Here is a 10,839-nt window from a genome sequence, read left to right on the forward strand (position 1 = left end):
TAAACGTTTAAGAAGAGCGATTTTGCGGTAAGCGCCTTGGTGATGTGTCAAGCACCAGTCCGTGGACAGCACTGAAGGTCAACACGCATACACGCATACACGCATACACGCATCCAAACAAAACAAAGCATCGATCGCCACCGGAACTGCGTGCATCGCTGCGCGTTACCGTTATGCGTGCAACGCCTGGGTGCTGCACGGCGGCGGCGCGCTGCAGATCGCCATGGCGATACGGCACGCTGGTGCCCCTCGATGGCGTAACGCCTTTGAACGCAACGGTGGTGGGCGGGACGCCGCCGCCGCCGCTGATGACGATGATGATGATGACGCCTCGGCGACGATCGCCATCGACACCGCGTTGCGCTGGAGCGCGCACTGCGCCCGCACAGCGGATGCGTTCGCGCGCCTGCGCGAAACTTGTGCAGCCGCGATATCGCAGCGGGGTAGTATCGGTGCGCCTGTGGGTGCGGTGTTCATGTCGGTCGTGCGAGCATGAGCGGAACGATGATGGTATGGGCGTGCTGGGAAAGCGTTTTGCGCGTTTCTACACTGTTTGAGATGAGCCTGGGACATCGACGTTCAGGCTATGTTCATGTTTTGAGATTATTTTCCGAAGGTTATCCTACGAACAATCGCGACAGTGCAAGTGCAGGTATCAGGGCTCACGGATACATGGGTCGATTTAGGATTCCCGGAGGTATTCTCAGAGTCTGTGCAACGGAGTGACGTCACAGGACTAGGTTAGGTCACCAGAATCAAGATGAGTTGTAAAGTCTTCGAAGAAGGGATCGGAAAATAAGCGATATTTTTCACAGGTGCATACGTTTTTTTCTTCTTGGTCTCGCGCTTCACCTTTCCTGTGTGGAGCACGCGCTCAACATGCCTGCTGGAAGTTTTCGATCGTTCCATTTCAAGACAAGTCGTGGGTGCAAGGATTCGTTCAAATGTACCTATGAGGAAAAATATCTCGATAGGTATCCCGAAGGATTCGTTCAAAAGCTTTTACTGAAAAATTCACCGTATACGTCAAGTAACCGATTCCTTTCGAGACTTAAATCCTCGTCTTTTTATGGCCAATGGTGAAACGAGATTCTATATCAGCTTGATCCTTGTTCGTGAGTACGCTCCTAGATGCTAATGTCAGTTCTGTAGGCGTAAAAAAGGGCGTCGGACTCGGACCTGCGTTATTCCTGCAGCGATCGCTTCCAATGACGAGTGCGTCACCACCGCGTCGCACCAAGGCAGCGTAAACAGGTCGGCATTTCTCGGCTTGTCCACGGGGCTGTATTTGCTTCCGGGGTCTCTTTTCATCAAGGGCAAGACCGCGTTCCACAACTCCTCCATATGTGGGGACAGCGTGGCCTTGTATGTGCTTCGGACATGGAACTTGACCATAGGATCGCCCAGAACAACACCACAATTGCTGGCTGCTGCGCTGGGCGCGGACGCAGAGAACGGCATCGAGTGGCGCCTGCGGTACCCATCCAGGGCAGACAGCGAGCTATGCAGCAAGCGGTCACGTGGTACAGTGCAGCCCGCGGACGAGGAGGAGAACCAGCAAGTCCAGTGGACAGCTGGGAATCCCTGGCAACAGCCAAGAGTTACCGCTGCGAGCGACGCACCGAGGCTGTACATCAAGAGGATGAAAAACGGAAAGCGGAGCGTAGACCCCAACTTTTGCTCGTGCATTCAATGCATCTCTGATAGCCGAGAACGACGATTTCGGGACTTGAACGGTGCCATCTGTAGCCTAGACGGATGACAACGGAGCTCAAAAAACATGAGAGACCTCTGCATTTCAAGCTCGAGATACAATGGAGGAAAAGGAAGCAGTCGCAGAAATTCCCGAGTTGCTTCGGTTCATAACAGAGCAAGGATACGCAAACTTGTGGATACACGTCTAAGTTACCCAAGCGTAACCGTTCGAAGTCATCCTCACATGGATGTCGTCAGGTCAGGGCTGCTGCGCAGGTTGTGCGTAGCGCCCGCAACCCTGTTTCTTCGGTAACCACAACGGTGAGCAGACCCATCACCCGAACTTTGCCCCGGTCATCGAGTTCCTTCAGCGCGTCTCGCTGTGACGGCAGCTGTATTGCTTGCGGAGTATGCTGGAACCGACGCCTCCAGGTGACGCTCGGAACAGCTATCCTTATCCGTTCCGTCGTTGTACGGCGTCTGCAGGAAGCTCCGCGCCTGGACGGATGCTGCTTTGAACCGCCATGCCCAGGGCGAGTCTCAGACAGGCACTGGTGGCACGCGAAAGTGACCGGTAAAGCCGCTTTACTTTCGTCTCCGCGGGCACCTGCTGACGCTTACGCTTTTCACCATATAAACCCTCCGAAAACCGCCGATTGTGTTTCAGGGCAGGGTGCATCTTGTTGACCAGACGCGTCGGTTGCCCAAACGGTTCCAGTGATCGAAGCGAAAACCTGGTGTCCTCCGCAGACGCCTGGCCGCCAGTTGCGCCCATGAACGCATACACTTGACACCGTATCGCATAGAACTCGTATGCTGCATACAAGGCGGTGCCACACGACTACCTGTCCGAGTGCTAGCGCCGTTCTTCAACACACAGCAGCAGGTGCGAAAGCGGGTCCACGAGTCCAGCACTCCGCGCTAACAGAAACTCAGCTCGAGACTCTGAGAGAAACGCAACTTACGTACCAGAGTCTTGCACAGCATACAAGCGTCCGGACTGTAGAAACCTGATGTGTTTCAATTTCCGTCACTGTTGAGGCTGCAGAGGTCGCACGCACGGTCGTTGCGCTTTAGCACTACGAAACGCTCTGAGGGCCGCTCTGAGCACCGAGTCAGCACCTCAGTCTGTTGGTACTGAAGAGACGCTCTTGAAGCCGACTTGTGTGCGTCCTGCTTTCACAGGTACACACACAGGGCGCTATCGCTCTATCATGACCAGTTGCCTGGCGACGACCGCGAACGACACCAAAAGGTGCCACTCGTGCCACATAGGTACGACTCTGGGGTCAGCGTGCGAGCAAGTCGAACAGTGCACCGACTTGGACTCCGTACTCGAAACGCTGAGTACACTCATGAAGCGCACTGCTTGGCGAACGCGACGCCAACTGCCGAGCAGGTCACCTGCTACACCACAAGGTTTTTCTTCGGCATCGTGCACGACACATGAAGGCGTTTGATGTCCACGAACGTGTTTAGAGAATTGCCACCCACACATGACACGACAACCATACGCACTACAGCATCGCCGCTGCCGCTGTTATCGTTATCATCATCGTTGTTGTCGTTCTACGCGTTGCCGCATCCGCTAGCACCCGCTTCCATATAAACTTCAAGTACTGGACGTCACGCCTTGTGTCCAAAAAATCAAACCCGATGCCGTACGCTGCGAGGCATCCAGGCTCGATAGTTGGCAGACGACACAACGCGTTGCCGAGGTGTATGTTGCCGTACAATACGGGCACGATCGCACTGCTCCGCGATCGTGTATGGGTACCAGCAGCTCCGCATCGATGGCAAAGATGCGCTGCTCATCGTACATGTCAAGCGGTAGCACACGTGACACTGCTTCTTGTTTCGAGGTACTGGAGCGTTGTTCGCTTCGCCGTCGACGTTCCGCTAAGGCGATCACTTTGTTCGCGGCAGCGACAAGTTCCGGCGCTGGTTCCGTCTCTAGCACACGTTGCGCAAAGCGCACAGCAAGTGCATCAAACTGCAACTCGTAGGCGAGCTTCATGGCCGCACGAAGCGCCAACAGCAAATGCGGCGGTTCCAGGTTGCAGTGCGTGAATAGTGCAGACAGCTGCATGAGTCGCGCTCGATCTGCGTCGCTGTCGAGACCGCGAGCTCGACAAGTTTTCTGTTCCAGCATTAGACGCATGCCGAGACGATATTCTCGACAAGTGCTGATCAGCGAGCGAAGTTTTGCGTCGTCCGCAGCGCTCCGAACAATCGCAAACGGCATAACCCAGAGGAGTGATAGCAGCAGGCGATCCGCTTCGCCAAAGGCCCCGCGTGTTACCAGACCGAAAATGTGCTCCATCTGCTGTTCGAGTCGATCGATCATCACGAATGCTGCCGGGGCTGGTGTCTCATCCGCGCTCGCAACGCAAGGCGTCTGATCGATTCGCGACAAGCTCAAAGAAGCACAAGACGGGGACGGCACCGCGTGCCACGCCGCCGCATGAAGCGCCCTCAGAACCGGATGAAGTACCACGGGATCCGCCAGACATATCTGCTCTACAAGCAGTGCCAGCGCCCGCTGAGGCTCTCCCGCAATCACCCATTCGCCGGGTACCCGGGCCTGGGCACGCCAAATCTCCTGCGTTAACGGACCGGGCTCCACGGGAATATCGGCCAGCGAATGTGATAAACTCGATGTGGTGACGCTTGCAGCAGGAGCAGCTGCTGCTGCAGCATCCAATGCAGCACTCGGATGCAAAGCGTCGCCAGCCGCCATCGCATGCCGGTCTTGGGAGCTGCTCGGCGACGTCACTGCGTCTGGAGGTAGTTCCAGGTCCAATGTATCTGCCCAGCCGTCAGCAGCATCCGTTGCAGCGTTCGCAGCAAAACCCAGGAACCCGGCCTCATTTGCGACATGCGCATCCGCGTCGCCCATTGTCATGCTGTTCGACCTCTCTGTGTAGTCACCGGTGTGCATCGCGTCACCCAAACGGCCAGCAGCTGCCGTCCAGTCACTCGCAAGATACCCCGTGCTCGAATGCTGACTCACGGATGCCTCGTAGAGGTCATTAGCCGGCGCGATGCTCGCCGCCTGCCGCGCAGCACCGTCGAAAGCGCCTGCCGCGACGCCTTCCGATGCATGATGCGCGTCGACGGACTCCGACGTTGGCATCAGGGGCCAATTCTCCTGCGCCAGCGTGGCGTCCACCGGGGCGAGCGGTGTCTGTAACTTCTCGACACCCGCAACGTATGACCCTGCCGTTGCATCTTCAGGTTCGTACGTTGCGCTCAGTAGGGAAGCTAAGGCATCAAGGCCAGCCTTTTTGAGCGTCTGCACACGACTTTCGGGGTCGCCGAGGACCAACGCGATCTGCAGCTGTGCGGGGATATCCTTTTGGGCATCGGCGATGTCATAGAGACGTTCCAGCTTCTCCCAGTTGCCCGTCAGAACGTATAGAAACAGCAAACGCTCCAGATTCCGAAGACGCTGAAAACAGAGCTCCGCAAGCTGAACCTGCCCATATTCCATTGCCTTTTCCGCTAAACTCGACCAGGCTTCGTCATCGTCCATCTGGCCCGCCATGTCGAGCGCTGTCTGCAGATAGCCAGCACTGAGCGCGAGCACGAAACGCGTCTGTGTTTCTTCGGTAAACCACAACGCAATATCGAGGTATCCCTTTTGCTGGAGGTAACCGATCATGCTCTTGCCGGGAAGTCGTGACTCGGCAAGCGCTTGACGAACACGGTCATATTGCTTTCGCCAAAGCAACAGCTTGAACGTGTATTCGGTGGGATCGATCGCCAAAGTTTGCGGCTGCGCCCGGCGATCAAGCGCAGCAACAGCGGGTCCGCGTACCCACGTCAGGTAGAGCGGTTCTTTCAGAGAACAGATGATGCCAGCATCACCGTTCGGCAGGCAGTACTTGAGATGACTCGTGGTCGTATACACTAGAACGCCGGATTCGTCCCAGGCTGCGGACTTGATACGCATGGTCTCATGGAGAAGCGCGAGCCGTTCCATTTGTCGATTCACGATCCAGAGCGTGTGCTTCGCCAGCAACGCCAGGTACGTTCGATCCTCCGACCAAACTGCGTATCGAATGAGCGGTGCGTCGAGCGTTGCAAGCAGTTTCTGCCGCTGCCAGTCCCAGAGATGCACCTGATCGCGGGACGCAAACAACACAAGACCTGCCGTAGCCGGAAACATAAATCGAATGCCAGTTGCAGGCAGCGGTATCCGACGCTCGCTACCCTGCGACAGATCGCGGAGGAGCAAGGCATCTTCCTCGAGTGTGAGCCAGCGGCCTTGTCCTAGTAAAACCGACGAGAGCGCCGGTACGCGACGAGGTTCAACCTGCAAATCTGGAGAGTCCCCGGAAACGTTACGCGGTTCTTCGATGCGCTGTGGCAGCTGATACAGCTCGGCGAAGCCACCGTCCGCATCGTACTGCAGTAAAAGCGCACGATCCAGAGGCTGGTACTGGAGGGAGCGCGGTGGCGGCGTCAGCACCGCGTTGCCCGTACTGAGGCCGAACAGAACACCAGGCGCGGAAATACCGTTGCTTCCCCCCAGTGCCGACAAGCCCGTGGTGCCCTCACCGCTCATGCCGGGCCAGGATGATCCCGTATCATTCGCTGGCTGCCGTCCGCGGGCCATACAAACGGGCCACTCTCGACCTGTGTCCAGCTCGAGCGCCCGAACGAACCGATCCCGCACGTACACAAGCACGCCATTCTCCAGCATTGTGAACGGGGGCCGCTCCCGGTGGAGTTTGAAAATCATGCAGCCGGAATCATGACCCGCCGCCATTGCACTGAGACGAGGGTGCACTGCCAGAATCCAGAATCGATCCATTTCACGCCTGTAGATCGCTATGCAGCTCCTCCGAGACAAATCCCACACGCGAATCGTCTTATCTTCCGAATTCGAGACGAGCACATCAAGATGCGGATGGAACAGCACGCATGACACGTTGTTCACGTGACCGCGTAGGGTGTCAACCTCCCAGGCCCGTGATTCCGTGTACCGCCAGAGTTTGATTGTACGATCATCTGCACCCGATGCGATGAGTGGCAGACTCGGATGGAAGCTGACCCAGTTCACGCCGCGTGTATGGCCTTCGAGCGTAAATTTCACAGCGACATCGAGCCCGCCACCGAGGCGCTCGATCACTCCACTGATTCCGCCGGTGCCGCCACCATATGCACCGGACCCCAAAGTAGATCCAGAGGAGCCACCAAACCCTGACATGCTAGGCGCACCCATTCCTCCACCCGTACTTTGCGGGGCTAGTGCAGACCAGGGCGCACTACCGGTACCGAAGCCGGTGCCTTGGTCTCGGCCGGGTGCCAAAGCATTCGCGTTGGCGCTCGATCCCCAGAGACCTGCAGCCGTGACAGCTGCGATAGCTTGGGCAGCGTTCGCAGATCCACCACCCAAACCGGAGATATCCCACACTCGAATCGTCTGGTCAAGCGACGCAGATACCACCAAATCCTCAGCTGGATGAAAACTTGCGCACATCACGTAGTGATTATGCCCACTGAGCACCGCCAAGCACGTGCGATTTTGCCAGTTCCACACCCGAACAGTCTGGTCATCAGAAGCTGATACGATCCACGGCAGTTCATGATGAAATTGTACCGTACGAATGTAGTCCGCATGGCCGGTCAGCGTGAAGAGACAACGCCGCAGCCCGTAGTGGAAAACTTTGATCTTCGCGTCATCGCCTCCAGAAACGAACAGCGGCTGACTCGGATGGAACGCAATCCCCCGCACCGGGCCTTCATGTTCATGATAAGTGTCAATAACCGTTGCTAGTCGATAATCAAGCAACTGGATAGCTCCAGAGTGCAGCGATGCGAGCAGCCACGGCCGTTTCGGGTGAAAAGACAGGCCTTTTACCCTGCTCGACTTGGACTCAAACGAAACAAGCATCGTCAACGCGCTTGCAGGATCAAGACTTTCTTCCCTCTGCTTCAAGAGCAACAGGCACCAAAAAACTGGTACTACGTAAGGCACGGTAGAGTCCCAGCAAGGCGCTCAAGCAAGTGCGTTCCGTGTCTACACCAGGCCCGCAACGCGACCGATAGGAGCTCTTGTTTCGGGCCAACGTGATCACCCAAACTTGCAAAGTCTGTCCTTCACCAGCCTTATCCCAACAACAGGACTTTGTTCAAGCCCCTACTCTTGCCTCTCTTGTTGGTTAGTCGCTTCCGCAGGCGACTCAAAGTGCTTGTGTATTCAACAAAAGAAAAGCAGATTCTGATCAGGCTTTTGCCGCCGTCGCACGGCCGCCAAACGGACACGCATCGACACGCATTCGCACGCATTAGCACGCATTAGCACGCATTAGCACGCATTAGCACGCACCAGCAGGAATCGACACGCATCGACACGCAACAGTAGGCATCAGCACGCACCAGTAGACAACAACACGTACCAGTAGGCATCGACACGCAACAGTAGACAACAACACGTACCAGTAGGCATCGACAGGCAACATTGCTATGCGTACGGCACGCACCGCTGCGTTTGCTGCACATCAGGAGCAAGCTGGCCGACCTGAGCGGTGACGGATGTACGCGGAGCACAAAAATGAGTGCTGTGTTCCTGTATAAAGATTTTTTTCGAACTTTCATAGACGAAAAGTCATGAAAAACCTAGTGCAGAAAAAAAGACGGACGGATTCATTTGTAGTTCAGAGATTCTCGGTCGACTCTTTGCAGGAGCTCCTTTACCGTCAGATGGCTAGGATTCTTTACGGAATCGGGATCAAGATGATTTGCGACGCTACTCTCCTAGAGGGTCCTAAAATAAACGATAGCGTTATCCAGCGCATGCGTACAAGCCTCCAACTGTGTTCTTTCCATGCCTGTAGCAAGCTCATACCATGCAAGCTTCAAGTTATCAATCTTTCTGTTTCGGGCAACGCCTGTGTAGAGCAATTTGAGCAGCTGCATTGACGACGAAGAAAACCTCAACGTCAACTCTTGTGGGCTGTTTCACAAGATCATGCCGAAAGCTCAGTGAACTTACCATGTTAAGCAATTGATTCCGTTCGTTAAACAAATCTACCAATCTTTATGGGTGGCGGCGAAACGGCATTCCGCTGCAGCGCGACATTTCGTAGAGGATGGGCTCCCGGAGCCTTCCGTCTCTTCTGTTCGCATGGAATCATACAAATGACCGCAGTTCAGCAGTACGCGCTCCAGGTATCCGCACGCCAGCGATCTTCGCAACTGGGGCGAAGAGTGCTCCCCGCATACACCATGCGTATGCGCTGTGTTCTTGCGGGTCCATATGTGTGTCGTGTCGTTTATAGGATCCGGGGAACTTGCGGTTGTGCGCAATGGTTATCGGCAGCAGGGAGATCGTACGTTCTTCCATGGACCCGAAATGCGGCGACCACGACAACCACCGACACTTCCACGATCTTGCTCAGTTACCTCGATCCTCCTGGTGTCGTACGTCCGCCGGTGACACCCGCTAAGACGTTTACTCGCTTGTCTGGTGACCTGATTCCGCAGACAGGAAACTGATTCCCCAGATACGGCGTCGTTGATAGTCTGGTACACATTCGACGCATCCGCGGACTAGCTGTACATCACAAGGGGGCGCGTTCAGGAGCCCCTGGTGTATCCAGTGTCACAGGCGATTCACATCACGATCAGAGCGGCATCCAGAGAAGCAGATCATGATCACATCGATTCCAATACTTGTTTACACGTGCAGTCTCGTACTAGTCTCGTCAAGATGAAGCACTCAGGAAGCTTCCAGGCGACGTTCCTGTGCTACCTGTTCATGCACGTACGCACGAAACCTTTCCAAATCTGCAAGCAGCGTACGTTCGACGAAACCCTGCAACAAGGGCGCACTCTTGAGCCAGAGCGCTACCCATGCTGGCAACTCAAACGCCAGCTCAATTTCCAGCATCGTACTCGGAACAGACGATGATGATAACGATGATGATGATGACGACGACGGCGACGACTTGTTCGTGTGCTCCCGAAACGCTACACGTCCACGATTACGGAGGCCTCGCACGGATTCCCAGGCAATCTCTGTTGGCGGCTCGACACGAACCATACGAGCTTGCCAGGTGAACTCCAGTCCCTTCGCTGCAAGCGTCCAGTGCGTCAACTGCGGGTCTCGAGCATCGACTCGCACAGAGCGAAGCCAGGGCGACCAACGCGGCATCGCGTCGAGGTCACGATAGTGAGCAAACACGAGCTCCCGGGGTGCATCCACCTGGATAGCGGCTCGATGCTGTACCCAGGCGCACTCGAGCCGTCGTCGTACAACATGACGATGCCTAGCTGCGCACTTACGGACTTGTGTGGGTACCGTTTGCCAGAAGCCGGACACGCGCACCGCATCACCTGCGTCAGCTGGCAACGTCACCGACCGCTGAGCGAGCACCCAAGTCCCTGGTTGAGCGAGGACGTGCGCTGCGCGTACACGCCGACCCAAACGCCCTGCACTGCAGCAGATAGCGAGTCGAGTTCGTGGCAACGGGCGACCAGTAGCACAGAGCGCCCAGCCTAGAGCAAACGCTCGAGTCACTTGCGCCTGTCTGCTGATCAACGCTGGCTGCAGGCTCAATTCAGCGACAGCTTGCGTGCACGCGAACTGTTTGCAACGTGCTGGGGTACCGATGACGCCGACCTCAACGCCAGTGTCACCCGCAGCGCCACGCCAGGCTGCCGTACCGCAAGCTGTTCTCCGCGCACCAGACACCATCGCCTGGTACCGGCCGATGCGCACTGCGAGACGAAACGCTTATCGTGCTTCGGATGTCGCTGTCCCGACTGACCGTAACGCTCACTCGAGGCAGAACGGACGTCTGCACAGGAGCAGGCACCAAAGTGCCTCGTTGTTGCCCAGAGCCACTTGGCGTTGCCGCCAGAGCGCTCCGGTCTGTGCGCCGCTCGGGTGTCGGCAACACGCCACAACCCTTGCCAGAGCGTACAGTTAAGGAGGACAGCGTTTTACTCTTGCGCTGCACTAGAGATCGAGCACCAACAGTTCGCACTGCTCTACGAGCAGGTAACTCGGTGGCGATGCACCGTCCAAGCACAGCGCCGGGTGCTGGTACCCAGTTGTCGTACCTTTTTGGCAGTGTGTACGGGCAGTCACACGGCCGCTGCGGTTCACGAACCTGGAGAGTACACACTCGA

General features: G+C 56.4%; 3 protein-coding genes across 3 annotated transcripts, besides 1 other annotated feature; all 3 read right to left on the bottom strand.

The window, feature by feature from the left end:
- The first annotated feature begins 419 nt into the window (after positions 1-419).
- Positions 420-776: a sequence feature (possible transcribed region).
- Positions 777-2,149: 1,373 nt separating this feature from the next.
- Positions 2,150-2,470, bottom strand: CYME_CMD155C (hypothetical protein; the record flags this gene model as incomplete). Its single annotated transcript, XM_005535445.1, has 1 exon — positions 2,150-2,470. The coding sequence occupies one exon, from the start codon at positions 2,468-2,470 to the stop codon at positions 2,150-2,152; it is 321 nt and encodes a 106-aa protein (XP_005535502.1).
- Positions 2,471-3,307: 837 nt separating this feature from the next.
- On the bottom strand, positions 3,308-7,597 carry CYME_CMD156C (coatomer protein complex, subunit alpha; the record flags this gene model as incomplete). The annotated part of the gene is made up of 1 exon (XM_005535446.1): positions 3,308-7,597. The coding sequence occupies one exon, from the start codon at positions 7,595-7,597 to the stop codon at positions 3,308-3,310; it is 4,290 nt and encodes a 1,429-aa protein (XP_005535503.1).
- A 1,827-nt stretch (positions 7,598-9,424) lies between these two features.
- CYME_CMD157C (hypothetical protein, conserved) lies at positions 9,425-10,402 on the bottom strand (the record flags this gene model as incomplete). The annotated part of the gene is made up of 1 exon (XM_005535447.1): positions 9,425-10,402. One exon carries the CDS (start codon positions 10,400-10,402, stop codon positions 9,425-9,427), a length of 978 nt encoding a protein of 325 aa, XP_005535504.1.
- Between the last annotated feature and the right edge of the window lie 437 nt (positions 10,403-10,839).

Source organism: Cyanidioschyzon merolae, chromosome 4 (assembly GCF_000091205.1).
Source record: "Cyanidioschyzon merolae strain 10D DNA, chromosome 4, complete genome".
Taxonomy (NCBI): Eukaryota; Rhodophyta; class Bangiophyceae; order Cyanidiales; family Cyanidiaceae; genus Cyanidioschyzon; species Cyanidioschyzon merolae.